This window comes from Pantherophis guttatus, chromosome 3 (genome assembly GCF_059756535.1).
Source record: "Pantherophis guttatus breed Tessera chromosome 3, ASM5975653v1, whole genome shotgun sequence".
Taxonomy (NCBI): Eukaryota; Metazoa; Chordata; class Lepidosauria; order Squamata; family Colubridae; genus Pantherophis; species Pantherophis guttatus.
In genome coordinates this window covers 208,911,398-208,938,918 of record NC_142065.1, presented here as the reverse complement: position 1 = coordinate 208,938,918, position 27,521 = coordinate 208,911,398, and the positions used below count along the sequence as shown (strand labels likewise).

The 27,521-nt window shown below is 39.6% G+C and overlaps 3 protein-coding genes across 3 annotated transcripts; all 3 read left to right on the top strand.

Annotated features, from left to right (window-relative positions):
* The first annotated feature begins 4,339 nt into the window (after positions 1 to 4,339).
* LOC148114977 (mas-related G protein-coupled receptor member H-like) lies at positions 4,340 to 5,286 on the top strand. Its single transcript, XM_087888830.1, has one exon. It carries the CDS (start codon positions 4,340 to 4,342, stop codon positions 5,279 to 5,281), a length of 942 nt encoding a protein of 313 aa, XP_087744956.1. The 3' UTR covers positions 5,282 to 5,286.
* A 1,232-nt stretch (positions 5,287 to 6,518) lies between these two features.
* LOC148114976 (mas-related G protein-coupled receptor member H-like) lies at positions 6,519 to 7,103 on the top strand. Its single transcript, XM_087890763.1, has one exon. The coding sequence runs from the start codon at positions 6,519 to 6,521 to the stop codon at positions 7,101 to 7,103; it is 585 nt and encodes a 194-aa protein (XP_087746889.1).
* Positions 7,104 to 17,945: 10,842 nt separating this feature from the next.
* On the top strand, positions 17,946 to 25,966 carry LOC132712036 (proto-oncogene Mas-like). The gene is made up of 3 exons (XM_087890918.1): positions 17,946 to 18,038; positions 24,651 to 24,682; positions 24,831 to 25,966. Exons 1-3 carry the CDS (start codon positions 17,982 to 17,984, stop codon positions 25,837 to 25,839), a joined length of 1,098 nt encoding a protein of 365 aa, XP_087747044.1. The 5' UTR covers positions 17,946 to 17,981; the 3' UTR covers positions 25,840 to 25,966.
* The last annotated feature ends 1,555 nt before the right edge of the window (positions 25,967 to 27,521 follow it).

The window sequence follows — 27,521 nt, the reverse complement described above, 5'->3', positions numbered from 1 at the left end:
CCATTTTTTTTCTTTTAAATGCCTCTGACGATCCAGGCTGAGTTTCCTGATTGGTAGAGGTTTTTTAAAAAAGCCTCTGTCGATCAGGCAACTCAGCTGGGATCATCAGATTCTTTTAAAAGCATTTTTTTACAACCTCTTCACCGAAGAGGTTGTAGAAAAAAATGATTTTAAAAGTAAAAAAAATAAAAAATGGCCATGCCCACCCAGTCACATTACCCCACCACCACCAAGCCACGCCCACAGAACCGGTAGTAACAAATTTTAGATGTCACCACTGGGTAATACCCATACTAGGCTTTGCTTATAATGTTCAAAATTTGTCATACATTGGAGTATAAGTAACATTAAGCAGATCTTCTGTAATAAATATTCTTTCTGTTCTGGGATGGGCCAAGCAGATCTTGTTAAAAGTGTCACAGAATCAGATACATTCTTTATCTTGCAGAATCAATGTGAGCATCAAGTGACAAGACCATCTGCTTCTTGTTTTTGCAAGATAATCACCCACTGCAGAATAAGGAGATTGCGCAAGAACCTTGGCTGTCAAATTCAGTTCTGAAAAAGAACTGAAAAAGCTTCTGGGCTGAAAAGCAAAATGTTTTCGAAGAAAAAAATCCAAGGAAGTCCAGTTGCTTTTTGGAAAAGCACCAGGGGTGAAATCCAGCAGGTTCTGACAGGTTCTGGAGAACCGGTAGCGGAAATTTTGAGTAGTTCGGAGAACTGGCAAATACCACCTCTGGCTGGCCCCAGTGTGGGGTGGGAATGGAGATTTTGCAGTATTCTTTCCCTCGAGTAGGGTGGGAATGGAGATTTTGCAATATCCTTCTCCCAGGAGTGGGGAAGGAATGGGGATTTTGCAGTATCCTTCCCGTGCCACGCCCACCAAACCACGCCCACAGAACCGGTAGTAAAAAAAATTGAATTTCACCACTGAAAAGCACCTTTGGGTGATAGTGAGAAAGGAGGTTAAGCTTCATTATCCCCATCCTCATATTCCTAATGACCAAAGAGAGGAAATAAACCTTAAGGAGCAGATAGTATCAAAACAAAAGAACAGACTGCATTGTTGAATGATTGTGATCTTCCTCAGTGGTCAAAGTCCCATTTATGATCTGGGAAATCCAACGGTCAGGGAAGTTTTGTTGTTTGCTCTTCTCACATTAATCAGCAAATAATCTCCTTAATCAGAGCATCTCCAAAGAAATATAATCTGGAGAACAATTTCCCCTGTTCTCCCAAAATCTTTCTTTATAAGGAGATGTTACATTTTCTGTTACAAATTTCTTCAAAATTTAACTCTATCTGAGTTGGCTTTTGGTTCCCTTGCTCTAGCAAGCTCAAGCCAACTCTCTCTCTTCTACACTGACTGTTGGTGATTATCTTAGACAGACAAGGACCACATCTTGCATCACATGGTGGTAGGTTCTGATCAGACAGGACACAAAGTATGTATGCATCTTTTAGAGCAGTGTTACTCAATCTTGGTAGCTTGAAGATGGGTGGACTTCAACGCCCAGAATGCCTGGCTGGGGTATTCTGGGCATTGAAGTCCACCTATCTTCAGGCTTCCAAGGTTGAGAAACACTGTTTTTTGAGTTTCTTCTTCATGTCAGAAGCAAAAACTCAACTATTGGTGATTATCTTAGACAGACAAGGATCACATCTTGGGAGTCACATGGTGGTGGTTTCTGATTAGAAATTCCACAGAGTATGTGTGCATCTTTTAAACATTCATGCCAGAAGCAAAAGCTCTTCAGGTTTTCCACAGGAGATCGATCCTCACCTGCTATGTTGAACCCTGTTCCTTTTATAAAAACACCTCCGAAGATTTCTGCTCAGGTTCTCCTTCCAGGGATATCCAAATCTGCGGACAATTCTTTGAACCTTGTAACTCAAGATCGGGTGGATGGACTTCCCTTCTGTCGATGAACTTCATCTAAATAGGACTTAAAGAGATTTTGCCTGCATGTCCTGCCATTCCTGATCACGGTAGACCTCTAATATTTAACGATAATCTTCCATTCAGCAACTTCAAAGAGTTTCAACCATCACTTTCAGGTAAGTTACAGTATTGGAAGGTTTAATTAGACTTAGGGATATGCAAACTGAGAAATAGTAGCTGTATATTTCTACACCTGACATTTGTATGTTGACAGTCCTAACAGTCTCTGTTGAGGTTTCCTCGTTATCACTCATTTTCCAACCTACTTTTAGCCATCATGACAGAACAATACAAGTAGTGTATGTCAGAAGCAAACAAACCATTTTGAACTCAAAGTCAAGGGAATAAGATGTTTCTTTAGTTTACCCATAATTTATTTATTTATTTATTGGTTCGATTTATATGCCTCCCTTCTCAAGAGACTCAGGGGAGCTAACAATGCGTTAAGCAATAGCCTTCATCCTTTTGTATATTTATACAAGTCAGCTTATTGCCCCCACAAACCGGGTCCTCATTTTACCTACCTCGAAAGGATGGAAGGCTGCGTCAACCTTGAGCCTGGTGAGATTTGAACTTGCAGTAATTGGTGCTATTGGTGCAGCTGGTGCTATTTAACAGCACTTTAGTCTGCTGCGCCACCAAGGCTCATAATAAAAATAATCAGTTTTCATCAGTTTTGGCTCTTCAGTTCTGTAAGAAAATTCATCCCATTTGTTTCTGGATCAACTGGGGAAGTTCTGGTTAATCACAAAAAGTGTGGACAGGTACTTACAGGAAATCTTCTATACTTAAATAATGAAGGAGAGAACCAGCCTAGAACTAAGAAGAGTGAAAAGAAGCACTAGGTGTGACATGGTAGCAAGTTTCAATATTTGAGGGGCTGCCCCAAAGAAAAGGGTGTCAGCCTATTTTCAAAATTACCAGAAGGCAAGGCAAGAAACAATGGATGGAAACTAATCAAGGGGAGAACCAACCTAGAACTTGGGAGAAATTTCCTGACAATTAGAACAATTAATCAGTGGAACTATTTGCCTTCAGAAGTTGTGGGTGGTTCATCACTGGAGATTTTGAGGAAGAGTTTGGACAGCCACTTGTCTGAAATGGTATCGGGTCCCCTGTTTCAGCATTTAGTTGGACTAGTAGACCTCCAAAGTCCTTCAAACGCTGTTATTATTGTTCTGTTACTTAAGTAGACCAAAATGTGGTGTGTAGGTGTGTTTTCCAGTTTTTGGAAGTATCTGTAGCTCTACAAAATGTTTAAGCTGCCCATTTTCCCCTCCTATCATTTCTTAAGAGAGACTTGGTGGCGCAGCAGACTAAAGCACTGTTAAGTAACACCAGCTGCCTGCAATTACTGCAAGTTCAAATCTCACCAGGCTCAAGGTTGACGCAGCCTTCCATCCTTTTGAGGTAGGTAAAATGAGGACCCGGATGGTGGGGGCAATAAGCTGACTTTGTATGAAAAACAACACCGCTTAGGGGGAGCCGAAAGCCCTACTAAGCAGGTCTATACAAAAGTGTGAAGGCTATTGCTTAAAGCATTGTAAGCCGCCCTGAGTCTCTGGAGAAGGGCGGCATATAAATCGAACCAATAAATAAATAAATAAATATAAGAAATATATTTCCTTACGATTATCTCTTATTATCTCTGTTATACGCTGGGCACCATATCACCATAACAAGACGAAGGATTGAGAAAAACGCTTCCTTACATAATTCCTATTTTTTTTGGTAGCTCACAAGGAGATTTTGAATATATCAGAGCAATGGTGGAAAAGCAGCAGAGAGGACATTGCTGAATTTCACTAGAGTGAAACCATCTAATGCAATCCAAAACCAATTACATTTTCAGTTATGTATTGAGAAGCATGGATGGAACAACATATTAGTATTTTCCCGCTTAGGTGTGGCCGTAAACAGTTCAAGGATTTGGCTCCTTACTGCAACCACATTGCTCAAGCTATTCACAGGGAAATTAGAATAACAGAATAACAGATTTGAAAGGACTTTGGAGATCTTCTAGTCCAACTCCCTGATCAAGCAGGAGATCCTATATCATTCCAGACAAATGGTTGTCAGATCTCTTCTTAAAAGCCTCCAGTGAGGGAGCACCCACAGCTTCTGAAGTTAAGTTGTTCCACCTGTTTATTGTTCTAACTGTTAAGAAATTTCTCCTCATTTCTAGGTTAGTCCTCTCCTTGATTATTCTTGATTCATTGCTTCTTGTCCTGCCTTCAGGTGTTTTGGAGTACAGGTTGACAGCCCCTTAGATACTGGAAGTTATGACAATACTGGAAGTATTTAGGAGACAGGAATGACTGAATCCACTCTTCTTTCTTTTCATCTAATAGGAGCTTCCATTCCAAAATATTTTCAGAGGATTACAAAACCTTCATGATGAATTCCAGCCTGGGGGATCTGGATGCTGCACAGAACTATTATGAATATAACAATAGCAGTGACTCATATGAGTACGAAGAAGGGATTGCCGCTTCCGATTTAGGATGGATTGCTTTGATGGGCATTACTTTATTTACCTGTTGTGTTGGGTTTGTGGGCAATGGCTACATCATCTGGCTGCTTGGCTTCCAGATTAAGAGAAACCGTTTCACCACATTCATCCTTAACTTGGCCGTTGCAGACTTTGGGTTCCTGGCATCTATAGTTATATATGACATCCATCAATTTACTTATTTTCTAGGAGGCGGAATTCTCCCCCATTTCTTTGCTTTTTTCTCCCATATGATGTTTATGAACTCTCATTTTCTTCTGACGGCCATCAGCATTGACCGGTGTGTGGCTGTCCTCTTCCCAATCTGGCATCGCTGTTCCCGGCCAAAACATTTGTCCTCCAGGTTCTGTGTCCTCCTGTGGATCTCTTCTTTCCTCCTGAGTGGAAGTATGAGTATTATGCTACTCACAAATGTCTTTGAAAATTACAACCCGTTCGGTCTCCATTTCATTGTGACTGCTGTAGTTTGCCTTCCGTCTATCACACTCTCTACCGTGGTCCTTTTCATCAAAGTGTGTCTTAAATTCAACCAGAAGAATCAGGGCCGGCTTTTACTCATGATTTTAATTACTCTTCTCTGTTTCCTCATCCTTGCTTTTCCATTAAATGTCTTTGTGGTGATTCTTAATTTTTTCAATATTGAACCTGGTCCTCACCTGCTGAATTGGGAGGCAGCTATTATAATGTGCTCCTGCCTAAACAGCAGTATTAATCCAGTGATCTACTTTCTAGTTGGGAGAAAAAAAGGAGCTCAGTCCAAGGAGAGCATGAAGGTCATTTTGCAAAAAATCTTCAAAGAAGGTGAAGCTACTGGGGGGAGATAGAAGAGCCCAAACCCCCTTGCAAGATGTCTACAATGAATGGCTTGCGCTTGAGGCTGTCATCTTATAAAGATAAAGGTTCCCCTCAAACATGCATGCTAGTTGTTCCCAACTCTAGGGGGCAGTGCTCATCTCCGTTTCTAAACCAAAGAGCCAGTGCTGTCTGACGACGATTCCATGCTCATGTGGCCAACATGACTCAACGCCAAAGGCTTACAGAATGCTGTTCCCTTCCCACCAAAGTGGTCCCTATTTTTCTACTTGAATTTTTTACGTGCTTTCGAACTGCTAGGTTGGCAGAAGCTGGGGCAAGTAACCGGAGCTCACCCCATTACGTGGCGCTAGGGATTCGAACCACCCAACTGCTGACCTTTCTGATCGACAAGCTCAGCATCTTAGCCACTGAGCCACTGCGTCCCATATAGGTGGGACCAAATCTCTTTCAACATATTGGCTCTTTCATCTTAATTGACTTATAGAGAATTGCATCTTAAGAGATGTCTACCTCGGTTCACAACTAATGCTGTGCAGGAATTAAACTGCATGACATTTATAAAATACTCATTTGATGTTTCTTTGTAGAAGTAAGATTTTTACAAGGGAAGCATTAACCACAGCTGCTGCTTTCAGGTGTCAGCTGAAGGCAATTAATTCATGAAATGAAGCAACAATGAGTAAGGTGAAAATGGAATCAGTTAGAAACCAGTTTAAATTCAGTAATTAGCAATGAGGCTTTATCCACTTACTAAGAAGGGAAAGAGCAAGAGAGACAGTTTTTAACCATATTCCATGTCTTGGGAGCAACAGAAGAGCCAAAATCTGAAATCACCAGGTTGGTAAGAAAGGATGGAAAGATAGCAGTAGCAATAGCACTTTTTAAAAAAAAAATGATTTATATGCCGCCCTTCTCCGGAGACTCAGGGCGGCTTACAATGCATTAAGCAATAGCCTTCATCCTTTTGTATATTTTATACAAAGTCAGCTTATTGCCCCCACAATCTGGGTCCTCATTTTACCTACCTTAGAAAGGATGGAAGGCTGAGTCAACCTTGAGCCTGGTGAGATTTGAACTTGCAGTAATTGCAGGCAACTGATGTTAATAACAGTGCTTTAGTCTGCCGCACCACCAGGGCTCCTTTGACTTCTATACTGCTTTACGATACTTTCCAGCCCTCTCTAAGTAGTTTACAGAGTCAACATGTCCAAAATTCTCTTCCTTTTCTGTACCTTTTTCTCACACATGACGTACATCAACGCAAACTTTCTTCTGATGGCCATCAGCATTGACCGGTGTGTGGCTGTCCTCTTCCCAATATGGCATCGCTGTTCCCGGCCAAAACATTTGTCCTCCAGCATCTGTGTCCTCCTGTGGATCTCTTCTTTCCTCCTGAGTGGAATTATGAGAATTATGAAAGGCTTTGTAAACTACAGACTGTTCAATCTCCATTTCTTTGTGACAGCTATAATTTGCCTTCCATTGATCTCACTCTCTACCGTGGTCCTTTTCATCAAAGTGTGTCTTAAATCGAATCAGAAAAATAAGGGTCGGCTTTTATTGGTAATTTTAATTACTCTTCTCTGTTTCCTCATCCTTTCTTTTCCATTAAGTGTCCTTGCAGTGATTGTTAGTTTTTTTAATATTGAAGCTGATCCTGACATAATGTTTTGGGAGGCAGGTATTATAATGTGGTCCTGTCTAAATAGCAGTATTAATCCAGTGATCTATTTTCTAGTTGGGAGAAAAAAAAGCGCTCAGACCAAGGAGAGCATGAAGGTCATTTTGCAAAAGGTCTTCAAAGAAGGTGAAGTGCCCAGAGGGAGATAGAAGAGCCCAAACCCACTTGCAAGACCTCTGTGCTTCCTTCTGAGTAGCAATCAACCATATTGCTACTTTAGGTTGTAATCTTACAGGTGGGACCAAATCTCTTTCAACATATTGGCTCTTTCATCTGAATACACATAGAAATCCTTGCATTTTAAGCAAGGTCGATATCAATCCACAACTAACGCTGTGCAGGAAATGAACTGCTTGACATTTATAAAATACTCAATTTATTTTGCTTTCTAGAAATAAGATTTTTACAAATACAGGGAAAGCACCAACCACACCAGCTGCTTCCGTATTGTCACCTAAAGGCAGCTAATTTTGGAAATGGAGCAACCATAAGTAAAATTAAAACAGCACCAATTTGAAACCAGTTCAAATTCAGGAATTAACAGTGAGGCTTTTGCCTCTTATAAAAAGGGGTACAGCAAGAGAGACACTTTTCAACTTTATTCCATATCTCGGGAGCAACAGAAGAGAAAAATAGGTCACAGGCAAAATCTTAAATCACCATGCTGGTAAGAAAGGATGGAAAGATGGCTAGTTAAGCAGGGAAGCTACAGGTATGTACAACGTACAGGTGTATACAAAAAGTCCTTAGCAGTTCTACAAATCTTCTTTTGGCATCCTTGGTGCTGTCCAAGCTTGACTGCTTGTTTGAAGACATTTTATTACCTTGCTAGGTAACATCATCAGTGCTGGAAGGGTGTGGGATTTGGTCTTTGTTTATTACAATACCTTGCCCTATCAGCATTGGTGGGAGTGTTTTCCCTTTGATAGTTTCTTGGTTAGGCTTATGTTTACTGTTTGATTATTTTTATTTTTCTGTTTGTAGCTCCTGGATTAGGGTCTTTTTGAAAGATTTACTACAGAGCATAGCAAGTACAAACATTTACGGTATGATTCCAAAGAGGGCCTAAATGCTTACAGATATTGCACATTGCTAGATGCAGTGGCTCAGTGGCTAAGACACTGAGCTTGTCGATCGAAAGGTCAGCAGTTCAGCGGTTCGAATCCCTAGTGCCGCGTAATACAGTGAGCTCCCGTTACTTGTCCCAGCTTCTGCCAACCTAGCAGTTCGAAAGCAGGTAAAAAATGCAAGTAGAAAAATAGGGACCACCTTTGGTGGGAAGGTAACAAGCGTTCCGTGTGCCTTTGGCGTTGAGTCATGCTGGCCACATGACCACAGAGACGTCTTTGGACAGCGCTGGCTCTTTGGCTTTGAAACGGAGATGAGCACCGCCCCCTAGAGTTGGGAACGACTAGCACATATGTGCGAGGGGAACCTTTACCTTTTCCTTTAGACACAAAAAAGAACAAAGCGAGAAAGCAGAGTCTTTGGGTGGTTTTGTTGTTGACTTGGTTTTGTTTCTTTTCCTTTTCTACATTCATAAACTGTAAATAGTAATACAGTTAAAACATTAGAGTAAAGCTTAAGGTAGAATTGTTATTTAATAACTTTGTTTTTATTTTTCTGTTGTCTATTAATGCCACATTTAGCTTTAGGTGTAAAATTAAAACAACCTTATGCTTATCAGCAAAACCATGTAGTTCATAATCAATATTGATGTTCTGTCCCCATTCCACACATGCACCCCCCCAGACGGCCCAGAGTTAATAAGCCACACGACAAAGTCTTTGAAGATAAAGCTGGAAGCAACCCAGTGGCTAGCTGCCAATTCAGACTTTACTCACACAAAACAAAGATTAGACTGCAAGCATTCCGATAAAGCAGGCAAAGTTTCAGCAATACAAGGATTAGTCCAAATGCAGTCTGACAAGGCAGGCAGAAGTCCAGTAATGCAGAGATCATGGATTATTTCTAGTTTTTGCTTGTCACAAACTGAACCGGCCACCACACCCACATTTATACCCTGTGGGGTGTGGTCCAGTGACTCAGCTAATCTCTGGCACGCCTTCCCCTCTGCTGTGCACGCTTCTCCCTGCGCCGCTGTCGAGGATCCAGCCAGCACTTATCTCCTTTGTCGCTGTCCACCTGTGGCTGCGGGGACGTGCTTGGCTCTGGGCTATCTCTTGGCCTTCGGCGTCCTCTGGAGGCATTGCCAGAGAGGAGGGTCCTGGGGAGGGAGGCCTTGCCAACTCCTCTCCCTCACTCTCAGAGTCTGCATCTGTCGATAGCCCAGGCTCAGGCAACAGAGCCACAACAATTGATGTGAACTTTTTTCTTTGTCTTTAAAGGTCTAAGTTATCTAAACAACAGTTAATAAACTTCAGTTCTACTGTATAACAAATGTCTTTAACCAAGTAATATACAGGCACACCAAGGAATTATTATGGGTTTGATTGCAGACCACCACCACAATAAAGCAAGTATCACAATAATACCAGAGGATGGTAGAGGACAGGAAAGCCTGGAGGAACATTGTCCAAGGGTTTGCGATGGGTTGGACATGACTTTGCAACTAACAATCACAATAAAGTCGAGGCACACATTTTTTTTGTTTCCCAATACATGTAACAAATTTTAGGAATTAGCTTTAAAGTAGAATCATAAAAGTGTCCACCCTCTGGTTCACTAGCATAGCATCCAGCTTGTGATGCCAGAAAAAAGTTTGATATGTTTGGCTCCGACATAAAGCTGAAAATGCAAAAAATCAACATACTGTCCCTTCTTTGAAGACTCTCAACTTTGTTTCAAAGCTCAATGTATCTTCATCTCTCCAAGTTGCAAATCAATCTCAATCTCAAAACAAAAATCTCTCTAACCAAAATCCAGTTTCCAGTTTATGTAATGTTCTTCTGTTCACTACACCCCCTGTTGGTGATTACCTGCATCTATCACCACTCTTGGAGCCACCTATTGGAAAGAGAGTAAAGTTGAGAGTGACTGTTGGAAGAAATCCACTGAGTTTTCTTGTTGGTCTTAACACTGTGCCTGTTGTGGTCTGTACACAGCCTATGCGGCTGGTGGCTGATTCAGACAGCGAGGAGGCTGGTGTGGTGCTGTGCCAGCAGCCTGTCAGCTGGCACTCGAGTCGGACAATGAGGCTGGAGAAGATGTGGTGCCAAAGGTGGGGATTCAGCCAGGGCCTTCAGAACCTCCAGAAGCTCCTTTAAGTGAAGAGGATGAAGAGGAGGAGCCTCTTCTCGATGCAGAGCTGCCAAAAGGCAGGAGTGGCTCCTCAGGAGGAGGTCTCCTCGAGAGTAAGGCTTGGGGCTAATTGGCCACTCCCTTAGCCTATTTAAGGAGGAACGCCGACTGAAGCAATTTGCAGGGAACAACTTCGTTCACTCTCCTTCATGTCTTGACCTTCGTTCTTTGCAAATTGCTTCTGGGCTTTCTGCCAATCATAGTAAGATTAAGATTATTTATTCTTTGGATTTTTGTAGGCTGTTAAGAAAGTTAATTAACAGCCTTTGTTTGGGAAAAAACCTTATTTAATTTAGTAAACTAAGGTTTGTACAAACTTTGTGTGTGCTGCATTCTTTGGGGTCTGTAGCTGGGGCAGAACAGTGCCTGCCACAGATATTTGAAGTATCTTGGAACAGTTCTTATCATCAACTCCCAGGGCCAACCCTCGCCCCCCCCCCCAACTCTTGTAATCTGCTCCCAGTACAATATTACCATTGTGTAACAGCCCAGCCATGGTGACACCCAAATTGTAGTTGGTGGACATGCTGATAATAACTTCATAATATTTAACTTGCTTTGGTTGTTAATAAATTATCAAGGAACTTCTTATCTGTCTTCAAGATCTTCCAGTAACCTGCATTCCTGAGTATTCTGTTTTTTTTTTCAGTTCAACGTTAAATGAGATTCAAGAAACTTCCTCAGCTCCTCCACATGTTCCTCAATGTATGAAGAATGGTTGCAGGAACTGGGTATGTCTAGTTTAATGAAAAGAAGGAGTATGGGTGAAATGATAGCAGTCTTCCAATATCTCAGGGGCTGCCACAAAGAAGAAAGGATCAACCTATTCTCCAAAGCACCTGAGGGTAGGACAAGAAGCAATGGGTGGAAACTAATCAAGGAGAGAAGCAATTTAGAACTAAGGAGAAATTTCCTGACAGTTAGAAGAATTAATCAGTGGAACAACTTGCCTGCAGAAGTTGTGGGTGCTCCATCTCTGGAGGTTTTCAAGAAGATACTAGATAGCCCTTTGTATTGAATGGTATAGGATCTCCTGCTGTGAGCATGGGGTTGGACTAGAAGACTTCCAAATTTCTTATTCTATGTTCGATGTTCTACCTCAAAGCTGCTTTGTCAATTTGCTTCTCATGGTGAAACACAGTGGCCATGCTATTTTGTATTTTCCTGTCTTTCCTTAAGATAACTATAGGATTGTGATGGGGAACCTATGACACACATGCCGGAAGTGGCACACAGAGCCATCTCTCTGGGCATGCCAGCTGTCGTCCATTGCTCTTACAGGTTCCATGCGCACCAGCCAGCTGGTCTTCGCACAAGCAGAAGCACCGGAAACCAGAAGAGTAGCTCCCTGTTTTGCATGTGCGTGCCAGTCAGCTGATCTTCGCACGCGTGTGCATGCCAGTAACCGGAAGACCAGGTGACCGGCATGCATGCACGTGCCAGAAACTGGAAGCTCAGCTTCCCGGTGTGTGCATGTGCACCGGGGAAAATGCTCTTCCAGTTTACGGTGCTCCCCCGTGCGTGCACACGCGCTCCCATTTTGGCACTTGGTGCTGAAAAGGTTCGCCAACACTGCTATAGGAGAACATTGAGAGAAACCTCTTTAATGCATAATGTGGGCAGAGGTGGAGTCCAATGAATCTTGGATTTGTGGTTGTTTGTGTTGTGACCCAGGCCCAAGTAGGTAGTAGTCGACGCAAACAGTTCCAAAACAAACAGACTTTATTAGAACAGCTGAGAATTAACTCATTCTCACCGTAGTCCAAGCTAAATCAAAACAAATTCTTCATAACACAAATTCTTCAGTCTAATCACCAACCTTGGTATAATTAGGCAAATTGCCAAAGGCTTCTCTTGGCAAAACTTCAGAAGCAGAAGATGCCGACAAGAGATAAGTGCAACAAGACAAGAACAAGTCTATCAATGTTTTTTTCCAACAAAGAGCCCAAGAGCCATTGCTGGTCTTTTAAACATTATGGGAGGGGCCAATCATCTCTTTGCCTTACTCCTGAGTCGTCCTCTTTGCTGCAGCTGCTCTTGCCTTCTGGCAGCTCTTCTCATACATGCACTAGGAACAGGCTCCTCCTGTTCCTCTGCCTCTCTAATGTCAGCCTCTGGAGGCTCCGGAGTCAGCACCTCACTCCCCGATGGCCCTGGCCCCATCTCTGCCTCCAATGCAGAGCCCTCATCCGAGCTTTCCCCAGCCTCCAGGACTGGCCCATGTTCTTCCTCAGCCTCATCACTGTCCGACTCCGCAGCCAGCTCCGCAGGCTGCTGGTGGACCATAACAGTTTGCCTCCATCCATAAGGAATAAAGTAATGCTTCTGGGCGATCCTTTGGGGCATCTAAATGGAAATGTTCTTGAAAATATAATTTCCTGCTTAGCTTGAAGTTTCTGATAACCATAATGGGTGCTACACTATTTAAAAGCTTTGTGTTTTTGTTTCTTTGATGAATAAAGCATATTTTCTATAAGCAGTGGAAAAGAGATGTTGATTGTAAAGCATTTTCTCCCCTAATAGAGGAAGGAAATGATTTTAGATAGGCCAGGAGAATTAGTGCATTAAACAGCCAATTGCAAAAGATTTAGCCTTCCATTAAAAGGAATTAAATTAGCAAAATGAAAAAACAAAGAAGTTTCAAGTATCCAACTTACAGTAAGGCAGATTTGAATGTATCACGAGTGTTGGTATAGTCCTTATAGAGAAGATGTAAAATGGAAGTCTCCAAATTCTGCCATTCCATTATGTCATGGAATATATCTTGAACACAATGTAAGGTAAAAAAAGAACAGTCTTGTGCCTAGACTCTGTATGAGGTTTTGTACCCATTGAATTTGTCTTCTCCTCTCGTCAGCTCTGTTTCCACCATCCACCATCCTTTCCCCCTCAACTTTCTGATTTTTGATCTTCTTGCTTCTTTGTCCAACGTCTTCTCCATCAGTGCTGCTAACTAGATGTTTCCATCAGTGATGCTAACTAGATGTTACCTCATTTTGGTAATGAAACATCTGCAAGATCAGAGAGCATCACGGACTTCTCATTTCAACCCTGAGATGCAAATATTCTCCTTTATTGATACTCTTGTTTCTTTCATGCACTTGATGCTCTGCAGTGTTTGACATCCCCAGGGAAGACATAAAAAACAGAGATCCAATTTTCCCCATTCTTGCTTCTTTTCCTTCTGTGATGGTAGCCATTAAGGGCAATTTAAACAGGAAATTTAATTGCCCATTGAGGGTAATTTAAAGAGGAAAACAAGATGACTTTTGGATACTAAGAATGATTGCAGAGTTCTGCCAAAAACTAATGGTTCAGAATTGAATGGCTTTATAAGGAATGTCTTGAAGAATCGATGTCTCACTCTTCTGGAGCCAAGACCACCTCTGGGTTTACACTTTGCTGGAAACCTGGGAGAAGCGAGGACTTCTTTTGATGCCAGATCAGCAATTAGAATGAAGACATCCTGAAATAGGACAACTCAGTAGAATTTGGATATCAAAAGGTAGGCACTCTATGAATACATCCCATACCTGGAATTTATCTCTATGATTGATTGATTATGTGCCATCAAGCCATTATCAGTTTTTAGCGAGCACATAGATGTTCAATCAATCAATCAATCAGAATAAAGCTGGAAGGGAACTTGGAAGTTTTCTAGTCCAACCACCTGCTCAAAGAAGGAAACCCTGAACAATTTGAGACAAGTGGCTGTCCAGTCTCTTCTTTAAAGAACTCCAGTGATGAAGCGCCCACTATTTCTATAGGCAAGCTGTTCCGGTGATTAATTGTTCTCACTGTCAGGAAGTTTCTCCTTAATTCCAGGTTGCTTGTCTCCTTAATTAATTTCCATCCATTGTTTGTCTTGCCTTCAATAAATTGACCCCCTCTTCTTTGTGGCAACCTCTCAAAAACTGGAATACTGCTATCAGGTCAACTCAGTCCTTCTTTTCGCTAGACTAGCTATATCCAGATCCTGCAACCGTTCTTCATATGTTTTAGTCTCCAGCCCCTTAATCATCTTAGTTGCCCTTCTCTTCCCTTTTTCCAAAGTCTCAACTTCTTTTTTGTAATGTGGTGTGTAGAGACCACACACACAAAGGTTGAGGATGTATGTGGTGATTTTATTGTCTTACATAGTGACATTATATAGTTTGTTGCTTTCAAGTTACAGTGTACTTGGCAGCATCTCATTGGCTACAGAATCTTCCAGGTAACTAGAGTCTTTGGTTAACCATTACTGCTTTGCTTAAGCACTTATAATGTTAGACTTTAATTAAAGTCTAATACACATATATCCCATTTCCTCTCCTGCTGTTCCTCTTATTTACAGAATTAGGGTCTTATCTTCTAATGTAGTTTCCTGGCGCTTACGTGCAAGTAACCTTCCTTATCTGAGGATTGCCATCCAAGATAGGAAAATCCCTGTACATATGCAGATTGCAGATTCCTACAGTGGTGACCAAAACTGGATACAGTATTCCAGGTGCGGTCTTACTAAGGCTTTGTAAAGTGGTACTAATACTTTCCATGATTTTGATTCTCTGCCTCTGTTTATACAACCAAGGATTGTATTAGCTTTTTTTTTGGCTGCTGCCCATTGCTGCCCATTTTGCTGCTGCCCATTGCTCCCCGTTTAGGCGATCATCCATTATCATCTTTCCTTAAGAACGTACAGAATTGATACAAACTTACTGAGCAAAGTACTTAAAAATAAAAACTATATAAACAGGAAGTATTGCTGTGTCCTCATTTTTCATTCCGAAGAACTTGTTTAACGGGAAATGTTTTAGCTGAAATGTTTTAGCCATTTAACACACTTTTGATCTTGAAAAATGTCAGACATAGTATCATTCAATTATATTGTATAATAAGTTTATTATTAATAAGTGGCTTTCTTTTTTTACTAAATATATGTAGCTTCTATAATAATGTCATGTTCATGGAGTGTATATTGGAGGCGGTGACCATTTGAGAGCTGTATGCAACGAAATGTCATTTTAATATATGCCAATTAGTGTACATTCAAAGTGTCAATAAAGTTATTCTGTTCTGTTCTATTCTATTCTATTCTATTCTATTCTATTCTATTCTATTCTATTCTATTCTATTCTACTCTATTCTACTCTACTCTACTCTACTCTACTCTACTCTGCATTCTATCCTATTCCGCATTCTATCCTATCCTATCCTATCCTATCCTATCCTATCCTATCCTATCCTATCCTATCCTATCCTATCCTATCCTATCCTATCCTATTCTTATTCTTATTCTTATTCTTATTCTTATTCTTATTCTTATTCTTATTCTTATTCTTATTCTTACTGTTCTATTCTATTCTATTCTATTCTATTCTATTCTATTCTATTCTATTCTATTCTATTCTATTCTATCCCATCCCATCCCATCCCATCCCATCCCATCCCATCCCATCCCATCCCATCCCATCCCATTATTAATAGTAAGCCTCCCCTCCTGCCACTCTTTTATGGTGATTTCAAGTCCGTATTTCTAGCTGGCACCAACTTCACCTGGCAAAATTCTGGAATAGAAGAACCTTAGTAATTTTTCCTTTTCATTCGCAAACCTCTTCCGGGATTTTATTCTTAATTTTGTATGGCTGTTTTTGGAATAGAAGGATTTTTTAAGGATTTGTTGTGAGGGTATGGGTGTGGTGTGAGTGTCAAAAGATAGAAATAGATAGATAGATAGATAGATAGATAGATAGATAGATAGAGAGAGAGAGAGAGAGAGAGAGAGAGAGAGAGAGAGAGAGAGATGAGAGACAGACAGATACACAGATACAGTCATACAGTGGTACCTTGGTATGCAACTACTTTGAAACTCATCAAGTTTGTTGCTGAATACATTTTGATGCAAAACTTTTGTCCATCTATAGATAGATAGAGCAGCAATTTAATTACTCAGATGGTATGAACAACATGAAAATTATATTATATATAAAATTTCCTTTCCTTTGTGGGTACTACTCTTAACGAAAACCTCAAGGGTTCATCATGCTTTGTAAGCTTATTCCAAAATTGAAACTCTATCACCGAATCATGAGTTCCTGTTTTCCACTCTCTCCTGAGGTTGGGGATTGCATTGGCGTTTTATCACTGGAAGCTTCCAAGAAGACATTAGACTGCCATTTGTCAGAAATGGTGAAGGATCTTCTGCTTAGGTGGGGGGTTGGATTAGATGGCCTACAAGGACCCTTCCAACTCTTCTTAATTTATTGAACTTTAAAATATAGGTGTCACATGACGTATTATGATGTATAACTATCGCATCATGTGACATATTGTACTGTACCACATTTTTTTTTGTCTTTGTCAAGCTAGGGTGGACGTGGCCTACACATGATGCATCCATCCCATGAGCCACCAGTTTGACAGCCCTGCTGTAAAACATTCAGTGGGTGCATTCACAAAATGGCTTAGGAATGAATTATTCATAATTCCTGCCATAAGATGTTCCTTTCCTTTAAGGCTCCTGGACTTCAAGAATTTGACATCCAGAATAGGCTGCTTCTCTAACAAGTGCCTTTTTCTTGTTCCTTCTTTCAAAATATGATTGCCTCTTTAGCCACTTCTTTCGTATATTGTGTGCGATAACATTCAAAAATGCAGAATTCAGAGAAGAATATCACACAAGTTTTCTGAGAAAGTTTGCAGCTTTGTCCAGCTCAGTTCTCCTTTTGGACTGTACTTGCACCAAGTGAAGGCCAACAGGATTCATTAAAAAGATCTCATCCTTAGATTCTGGAAAAAACCTTTTTTTCCTTCTGGAGATTCTTCCTATCATTATCAGGTATGGCTTTAATGAAGGCAGAACTTGTGTTGTGCTAATTTGTTATTTCCAAGATACCCCATTTTGGGTTCAGGCTAAGACTTGGTGAACATAGGGCCTGGTGGCTCAGCAGACTGATAGCATTGTGATTAACACCAGCTGTCTGCAATTACTGCAAGTTCAAATCTCACCAGGCTCAAGGTTGACTCAGCCTTCCATCCTTTCTAAGCTAGGTAAAATGAGGACCCAGTTTGTGGGGGCAACAAGCTGACTTTGTATAAATATACAAAAGTATGAAGGCTATTGCTTAACGCATTGTAAGCCGCACTGAGTCTCCGGAGAAGGGCGGCATATAAATCAAATTAAAAAAATAAAATAAAATAGGACATTATCAGCTAATTCCACAGGATTGTCTGATGAAACTCACTTTAACTGAGAACTGAAAAAGGTTCTGGATGAGAAGCAGAAAGTTTTCAAAGAAAATACAAAGAAAGTCCAGTTGACTATTCGGACAACCATGATTTGGATGATTAAGACTCTCCAGAGACATTAAACTCAATTTCCCAGCAACTTTTTTTCAGACTGGTGTGACTCCAACAAACCTTAATATGTTTCTACGAATTCTTTTCTCATGTTATTAATTGTTATTAACTGAAAAACTGCCCCATTTTTTGAAGTTTTTCCTCATTTTTAAAAATGTCTTTCTTAGGGTTATTGTAATGTATTCCTCAACTTTTGATTGCATTTGGTCTTTGACTGTAAATACATTTTATTGCTTCATGTGTGGATGGCAAACCAATAATGACTTGAAATTCTCCAAGAATCCAATTTCTTTCAGCCATTTTGACAATCAGAAGAACAGTTCAGGTTTCTTTTAATAATTTTATTTCCCTTTAAATTACAGTGTCCCAAGTGGTCCACCTTATCCACAGAAGTGAACTCTTCTAAGCAAGGAAACAACACTTTTTGCACAATGGAGGAGCTATTTGATTACTCAGGAGGTAGGCATATTGTCAGATGTAAATGCCTTATTCTCCAATGTGTAAATAATGTATATATGGAACATCAGAGGTTAACTTATTCTTTGGACTTTAATGTATTCATAACTTACCACTCCCATTCCTAGCTCCACCCCTTGTATATATAAGGAGCCACCCTCACCATTCTCGTCGCTTCTACCTTGAATATTCAGTGAATATAGAATGCCTATCATAATTAAAAAGAAATATATTTAAAGCTCTAACTCCTATTATCTTTATTGAGTCTGATCCTGAAAATATTGCAACAAGCTGGTAGCAGAGGATGGTTAATTGACTCAATAAGTAATTAAAAATGTCCAAGAAAGATAGGCCCAACACCAGGGCCTACAGCAAAGAAATAGAAACTGATCAAGAGATGATCAACGAATCCACCAATGCGATTTCGAGAGAATCCGAAGAATACACCACTGAAGAAGAAGAACTAATGAGTGAAAATAATGACCAGAAAGAAATCGAAATAGAAAATAACGAACTCAGGTCAGAGATATTAAAGATACTAAAAAGCCAAAAGAATGATGAAAGTCTCATCGCGGACCTCCAGGAGATGCTGAAGAACAGCGGAGCAGCGAGAGAGAAAAACGTCATTAAAGAAAAACCCAAAGATCAAAAAATCGTAAGTGAGATGACTACTGAGAAAATAGTTGTTAAAAAGAAAAGATGTGATCCCGCGCGAAATTTTGAATGGCAGCCATCTTGGTTTCAACGAACTTCAAAAGAGAATGGAGCAGAGCCAATCAAAACGCTCAGTTCAAAATTTCTGGCGCGAAAAACACTATCAGACGAAGAAAGTGAGAAAGAAGTCTCAAACTCTTCAGATGATCCAAAATCAGAAAGTGAAGACGATTTAACAAAATCTCAAGTAAAATCAGCAATGAAAACGCTTTTTGCTGCTTTTGGGCCAAGACTGAAAATTACCAAGACATCTACGAAGAAGCAAGAAATCAAACCGGCGACTCAAGACCTGCACGCTCCCATCCTGACTTCGAAAGCGACGACGCCCGAGCCCAGAGAGCCATGCCGATTTCGCCCTACACCACAGACAAAATCGAATACCAACGCACACAAAAAGAAGAAAAGAACCGTCACCACCACCAGAACCCCAAAAACCGAGCCAGAGACCGACTCATCTGAGGAGGAGCGGATCGAGAGAGCTGAAAGGGAGAGAACCTTCCACGACGCCACCAAAGAAGAAATGAGCAACGCGCATGTGCGAAACTACGTAGACGACCCAGAAGGACTTGAACTGGCCAGAGAACCGCGCAGACTCATTGCAAGCATCCCAATGCCGTTCTGTAATTTCCTGCACTTGAGAGATCACGGACTGCCCCAGGTTGTAAGTAATGGACAGAATAATGTAGGTAACTTACCCAGTGACTTCCCAAAACTTAGAATTGATGGCATTAATTTACAAGAGTGGTATCAACAGCTTCAGGTTATTTTCATGAAAGAAAATTTACTATTCTTTATAACTAGCCCTCCAAGAAGACCTTGGACTTTAAAAATAGATTGTTTACATCATAGAGCATTTTTCATAATAATATCTAGCGTGTCTCCTGCAATGTATCATAGCATCAAACCAAACCTAACTGTATCAGAAATAATTCAATGCATGTTTAATCTATTTCACAGCGATAGCGTAGCTACAACCACAAGAATGTCTAAGGATTTCTTTTCCTCTAGAGTAAAACCAGGGGTTTCTATAAGTGAGCATTTGATAAATCTAAACAAAATAAGAGCTGAGCTACAATTGAGGGGGGAAGTGATTTCAGATCAAACAATGAAAAGTGTTATTATCAATTCACTTGATCCATCATGGGATAGCTTTATGTCACACTTAGATACCATTAATTTGGGATATTTATCCATAGAAAGTCTATCTAACAAATTGATAGCAGAAGACAATTCAAGAAAAAATCGATCCAGTAACCAAACAGACCACAAACCTTTTAGGAAAGTAGTCTTTCAAGATAAACATAATGAGGCCTTTAGATGCTACAATTGTGGATCCAGGGAACATAGTAGAAGAGACTGCCCCAAAGTCTCAAGAGAGAGACATAGACCAGAATATAGGAACAAATATAATTACAGACAATCTTCCACAGATAGACACAAATATAGAAGCCCACCAAATTACAAAGAAGGTAGAGGGGGTAGAGAAAATTCAAAAGAGAGGAAATCTGGGTCACTGAATGGGCTAAATAAACAAGACAGCACCAGAACACAGCAGGATGAGAATAACAATTGGCTTATTGATTCTGGTGCAACAAATCACACCACCAACAACAAAAGTATATTATCTTCATTTATAGAAGATAAGTTTGTGATAAAGGTAGCTAATCAAGAAAAGGTTCAAGTACTAGGCAAAGGAAATGTGACCTTGCCTGGTCTAGGAAAAATAGAGGGGGTATTATTAATCCCAGAAATACCTCACAACATACTAAGTGCCATAAAATTAAGCAGAGAATCTGATATCAATATAGTTTTCTCAATGGGGAAAGCAACTATAGAAAAGAACAAAACAAATGTAGGTACTGTAATGATAAAAGGAGGTCTACCCTATCTGATAACTAAAGAAAGATGTTTACATAACATTGATTCAAATATGGAAGATTGTATTGAAGCAGATGATGAAAATGTCAGTAACAGTGACAATGATGAGTGTAGAATAACTCATGATCACAAAAATACATACAAGGAAAAGAAACCAAAAATAGGTAAACCAATTCATGATGAGTGTGCTCACATCTTACACAGGAAGTTAGGACATGCAAGCTTTCCTGTAGTACAAAAAATGACTGAACACGCAGAAGGTGTCAAAATAAAAAATTGTGAAAATTATTTGGAATGCTCAGTATGTAAGTCCACCAAACTAAAAACCAGTCCCAGACCAAAAAAATCTAACAGATCAACTAACAATATTTTTGATTTGGTACATATGGACTTAGTTGGTCCATTAAGTCCCTCAATTACCTATAGAAAACGTTACTTCCTAACAATAGTGGATGACTACAGCCGATATGGTTTTGTTTACACATTAAAGCACAAGGATGAAACATTTCAGAAATTTAAGGAATTCTACAAACGTATAGAAACACAACATAATATCAGAATAAAGCAAATTATGACAGATAGGGGATGTGAGTTCATGTCTAAAGAATTCTCCCAATGGTTAAAGGATAGAGGAATGTTACATTTCACGTCCAATCCTTTTTCTGCATTTCAAAATGGAGTTGCAGAGAGGAAAAATTCCACACTACAAACCATGATTAGGTGCACATTAGAGGATGCTGGTTTAGGCAAACAATTTTGGTCAGAGGCATTACATTATTCGAATTACACTCAAAATAGAACCTGGTCCAGTATTGTGAATAAGACACCATATGAGGTGATGTACAATAGAAAACCCAAATTATCACACATGCACATATTTGGAGTCACTGCAGACGTACACATACCTAAACAATTGAGGAGAAAGGGAGAAAACGTATCCAGGAGATTAAGATTCATGGGATACGAAACTGGAACCAAAGGGTACAGATTTATTGATAGTAATAACAAATTTATAGTATCCAGAACAGCTGTGTTCCATGAACAGGCCAATTGGTCAAAATTGCACCTTAATGAAATATTTCCTAATAAATGTAAAGATACGATATCTTGCGAGGAAGGAACAACAGAAAATCAAAATATTAACAAAAGTAAGAACAAAACCAAAACTTGGACTAATAGTCAGCATAAAATAAAGACAGACACATTAACAAAAAAGGAAGCTAGATATTTGCATGATAACCATAGCAAGCCTGAAAGAACTATTAGAAACAATAGAAACCAAATACCAAATAAATACAAAGATTACATAATGCATATGAATGGAGAACAAATAACACCTAATACATATGAAGAAGTATTGAAACTTCCACATGAAGAAAGAGAAAAATGGGAACTAGCTATGGAAAAAGAGATGGAAAGTTTACAAGGATTAAATGTATTCATACCTGCGATCGCACCTAAGGATAAAACAATTATAGGTACCAGGTGGATTTATAAAATTAAGAACTTAGAAGGAGGCAATACCTTATACAAGGCTAGACTAGTTGCACAAGGCTATGCACAAAAATATCCAGAAGACTATACTGATACATATTCACCCACAGTGAGAACAGAGAGTGTCAAAACAGCCCTTGTAGTAGCATCTGCACTCAATCTGGACGTATTCCAATATGACATACAGACCGCATACTTACATGCAAAATTAGATAAGGAAATATATGTAAGAGCACCACACAGTCAATACACCAATAAGAACGAAATTTGGTTATTAAATAAGAGTCTGTACGGATTAAAGCAATCCGGCAAAAGATGGTACGATTGCTTGGTAAAAGTACTTAAGACCATGGATTTCAACGCCACCACTGCTGATAACTGTTTCTTTGTAAAAAAGAGTAATGATCATATTGAATTTGTATTAATTTACGTGGACGATATTTTATACATTGGAAAGCATAAAGAGAGCAGGGAAATCTTTGTAAATAAGTTAAATGAACACTTCTCACTGAAATCTCTGGGTAAAGTGAATAAATACCTTGGTGTGCAAATTAACAAAACTAAAAGGGGATTCAAACTTACACAGAAAGATAAAATCATCGAACTCCTAAACAAATGTAACTTAAATAATGCTAAAACCTGTGACACCCCTATGCAAACTGATTTTCTTAGAAACACTGATGAATCTTCCCCTGAGTTTAAAGACAACACATTTTACAGATCAGTTATAGGTTCACTCCTTTATATATCTAATTGGACTAGGCCAGATATTGCATTACCTCTCAATCTATTGTCAAGATATGTTAGTAAACCAACCTTGTATCATTGGGAAGCTGTCAAAAGAATTCTAAGATATCTGAAGGGTACATTAGATTTTTGTTTAATGTTGGAACCCAATAATGACAGAGAACCAAAAATTACTTGTTATGCTGATGCAGATTGGGCTGGTGATACATCATGCAGAAAGAGTACTTCTGGTTATGTTTTTCTATTGAATGATTGTCCAGTTTACTGGTATACTGGTAAACAAGAACTAGTAGCCACTTCTACTACAGAAGCGGAATATGTTTGTTTGTCCAAAGCTGCAAATAACCTTGTATGGTTCAATGATCTGATCACTGATGTTTGGAAGAAACCCACCTTACCATTTATTATGCATGAAGACAATAAAGCGGCCATTGAAATATCCAGATCCGATGCAATTGGACAAAGGTCCAGGCATATTGATATAAAGTTTAAGCATGTGAGACAACTGTCTCAAGACGGATTCATTAAAGCAATACATTGCGATACTTCTGAACAATTAGCTGACATATTAACAAAACCCTTACCTTCTAAACAACACAAATATTTAACTTCTAAATTATATGTATTATATTGTCCTGAATCAGAATGTAATTGGTGTTGTGTAACGAACCGGCATTTAGAGGGGGATTTGTCAGATGTAAATGCCTTATTCTCCAATGTGTAAATAATGTATATATGGAACATCAGAGGTTAACTTATTCTTTGGACTTTAATGTATTCATAACTTACCACTCCCATTCCTAGCTCCACCCCTTGTATATATAAGGAGCCACCCTCACCATTCTCGTCGCTTCTACCTTGAATATTCAGTGAATATAGAATGCCTATCATAATTAAAAAGAAATATATTTAAAGCTCTAACTCCTATTATCTTTATTGAGTCTGATCCTGAAAATATTGCAACACATATCATGAAAACTATATTATATATAAACTTTCCTTTCCTTTGGGGGTACTACTCTTAAGGAAAACCTGAAGGGTTCATAATGCTTTATGAGCTTATTCCAAAGTTGAAACTCTATCACCGAATCATGAGTTCCTGTTGTCCTTTCTCCCCTGAGGTTGGGGATTGCATTGGCGTTTTATCACTGGAAGCTTTCAAGAAGAGATTGGACTGCCATTTGTTAGAGATGGTTCTGGTTGTGTGGAGGGTTGGACTAGATGATCTACAAGGTCCCTTCCAACTCTGTTAATCTATTAATCTGTAAAACATTCAGTGGGCGCATTCACAAAATGGCTTCTGATGGAATTATTCATAAACTAAGTCTTATGGAGAATATCAACACACTGACAGATGTCATTTCCTGCAGGCCACATAATTGTCCTTTGGAAGGACACAAGGATGGAGTCAACCTATTTGTTTTTCTTTAATTAGGAAAAAAATAATTAGGGGCTAAAAGCATTTCTGAAAATGAAGGACAAGCAAGGGTGGGGAAAATAGTTTTCTATTCAAAATGAACATTAAAAAATATTTTTAATTATTTATAAGTTGAAATAATTCTAGGGCAGCTTAGAGGATCACAAGGACTGAATATTGGCTAATGATGATTTGGGCAATGAGAGAAAAAAATACCTACTAGAGATTATTTTATTTATACCTTCACAGACTCCCATTCAGGAAGAAACAAATCTGTGTGGATGAAGTTTCTAAAGCATATTAACATTTTTGCTGCCTGCTGTTATTGATCAAAATAATGACTTACTATATAATTGCTTCCTTAGGTAATGAATCAGATATTTATAGGGGAGACAGCTTCCCTGCTGTGGTACAGGGAAGACACATGTAAGTATATTATGATACAAAATATTCTGCCTCTTTAATATTAAGAATAAAGAATATTTTAATCTGGGAAGAGGGTGGGGCCTTCCTACAGTATGTATTTATTTCACTAACAAGGACTGATTCTCTTTTTGTTTCCTTGTGTTATTAGGATACAGAACGAATTTCAAAATCATCTACATCCTAAGTTGCATTTTCAACTGGTCGACCTGCCTTTCAATACTACTGGAATTTCTCCAAATGTTTCTAAAATACCAGAAATTTTTTCTTCTCCTTATGATCAACTGTTTGATAATTTAACACAAAATCTTCTCAATTCTTTCATTGCCCTTATTTGCATTTTTGGCCTGTTGGGAAATGGAACGACAATTTATCTCCTGGCTTATTGCATTAAGAGGAATCCTTTCACCACTTTCATCCTGAACCTCTCCATCGCTGATTTTGGGGTCATCATATCCCTCATTACTGCAACTATATTTGTGTCAGTGTTTACTCTGAGTCACAAAACACACCTTCTCAATGCCTTTTTCTTCTTACTTTTTGAGTTCTTTTTCTTCACCTATTCTGCCAGCCAGTTTCTGCTGACGGCCATCAGCCTGGACAGGTGTGTGGCTGTTCTTTTCCCTCTCTGGCATCGCTGCCATCGTCCGCCATATTTCTCCACACTTGTTTGTGGCCTCATCTGGATCCTCTCCTTCCTGCTCTCTGCGGTGCACTTCATTCTCCACCAGACGAGAACCTATGGAAGATCACCTTTGCTTTACCAGCTGATTGTGAACGGTTTACTTTGTACGCCTCTCATGGTTGTGTCCACTGTGACTCTCATGATTCATATGAGATCTAAAATGCAGCGCAATCAAAGGAAACTTCTCATCACCATCTTTCTGGCTCTCCTCTTCTTCCTCCTGCTTTCTCTCCCAATGAATGTCTTTTATGTCCTTGAATATTTTGTTTCCTATAATCCCCTCCTCATGATCATTGGGGTAGGATGTGCCACTCTCAACAGCAGCATCAACCCACTCCTTTATTTCTTAGTGGGGAGGAAGAAGAGAGGAAAAGGTCAGCCCAGAACCTCTTACAAGGTTGCTCTGCAAAGAGTCTTCAAGGATGAGAAGGGAAGCACGGAAGAGCAGGAAACCATGAAGGAAAGCCAGTTATAAAGAGTCATAAATATTGCATATAAAATATTTTAAGGTACAAGCTTATTTGGGACATCACATGTGCTTTCCTTAAGAACATACAGATGTGATAAAATTTACTGAGCAAAGTACTTAAAAACAAAAACTATGTAGACAGGAAGTGTTGCTGTGTCCTCATTTTTCAATCTGAAGAAGTTGTTTAACAGAAAATGTTTTAGCTATTTAACACAAAATACGACATTTTTCAAATCTTGAAAAATTTCAGACATAGTATCATTCAATTATATTTTATAATAAGTTTATTATTAATCATCATTAATTAATAATTAATAATCATTAATTAGTGGTGCATAAGTGCACCAAGGCATGCTGGTGCACTTATGCACCACTAATTAATGATTATTAATTTTCATGTATTCAAATTATGTTTATAATTTTACCTGCTATCTTATATATGTTTGACAAAATTAGTTAATTGATTAATTAAAAATAAATATGTAGCTTCTGTAATAATGTAATGTTCATGGAGTATATATTAGAGGCGGTGATCCTTTGAGAGCTGTATGCAATGAAATTTCATTTTAATGTATGCCTATTAGTGTACATCCTAAGTGTCAATAAAGTTATTCCATTCTATTCTGTTCTATCGCCACATCCTGTCCCGTCCTATCCCGTCCCATCCCATCCCATCCCATCCCATCCCATCCCATCCTATCCTATCCTATCCTATCCTATCCTATTATTAATAGTAAGCCTCCCCTCCTGCCACTCTTTGATGATGATTTCAAGTCAGAGGTGCTATTCAGCTGGTTTGGACCAGTTCTGGCGTCTGGGTTGGGAAAATTTTGACTGGTTCAAACTTCCATTTTATTAGAGATGTCATATTGGCACATCTGGGAAAACCCAAATGTGAAAGTCCCCCGGGGTTTCCCCACCCAAAGGAAAGTCAAAGTCCCTTCCCCTGCACCCACATGTCCATCACATGGTCCAATCAGGTCCCCACCCCGACTGGAGTTGATTCTCAATCACATCTCTCCAGGTGCATGCTGAACGTCCTTGACTCCCAGGGAAAAGAATGTTGTTATGTCTATACATCTCCCATTGTCTCCATCCAACCGCCCTCCCGTTTCCCACAGCATGCCCATCCACCAAGTGTGGATCCAAAGAAAAAGATGGCCTCCAGAGCTGGCATGGAAGTGAGATGGGTGGGGTGAATGATTCTTACCAGGGACTCAAAATCTAGTCTGAAATCCAGGCAGCCACCAAGATTTGTCAGCCAGTCCAAAGGTCAGAATTTCTGGGGGGGGGGGGGGGCGGGGGTTACACAAAAAATACACTAGAACAAAACAGGACAGGAGATGAGATACCTAATGGTTGCCAACACAGAAACTGGACTGGTCAGCACTCTTACTTCTTTCAGACTGCAGGCAGCTCTTTTCAGTTAAGGGAGTGGCTCCCTGTTTGGCAAGGAGCCCTATTGAGCTTCATTGCTTTGCTCTCTGTGTCAAGGTTCCGAGAATGAACCCAACCAAGCCTGAGAGAAATGGAACTAAGAGGTGAAGGGCAAAGAAATCTCAATGTTTCCTTATAAATATTGGAAACAGGAAGGCGGTATCCATACGGGGTCCGCTATATCTGGCATGCCTGAGAGCTGGCCAGAATCTCATAAAACCCCTAAATGTTGGATCGAATGAAGCAGCAAA

Excerpts from the sequence above, each read along its gene's own strand:
- LOC148114977 (XM_087888830.1), top strand. The coding sequence starts at position 4,340 with ATGATGAATTCCAGCCTGGGGGATCTGGATGCTGCACAGAACTATTAT.
- LOC148114976 (XM_087890763.1), top strand. The coding sequence starts at position 6,519 with ATGACGTACATCAACGCAAACTTTCTTCTGATGGCCATCAGCATTGAC.
- LOC132712036 (XM_087890918.1), top strand. The coding sequence starts at position 17,982 with ATGGAGGAGCTATTTGATTACTCAGGAGGTAGGCATATTGTCAGATGT. Across the intron at positions 18,039-24,650 it reads TTGTCAGATGTAAATGCCTT|AGCTTCCCTGCTGTGGTACA; the intron begins ATTCTCCAATGT and ends TATAGGGGAGAC. Across the intron at positions 24,683-24,830 it reads GTGGTACAGGGAAGACACAT|GATACAGAACGAATTTCAAA; the intron begins GTAAGTATATTA and ends TTGTGTTATTAG.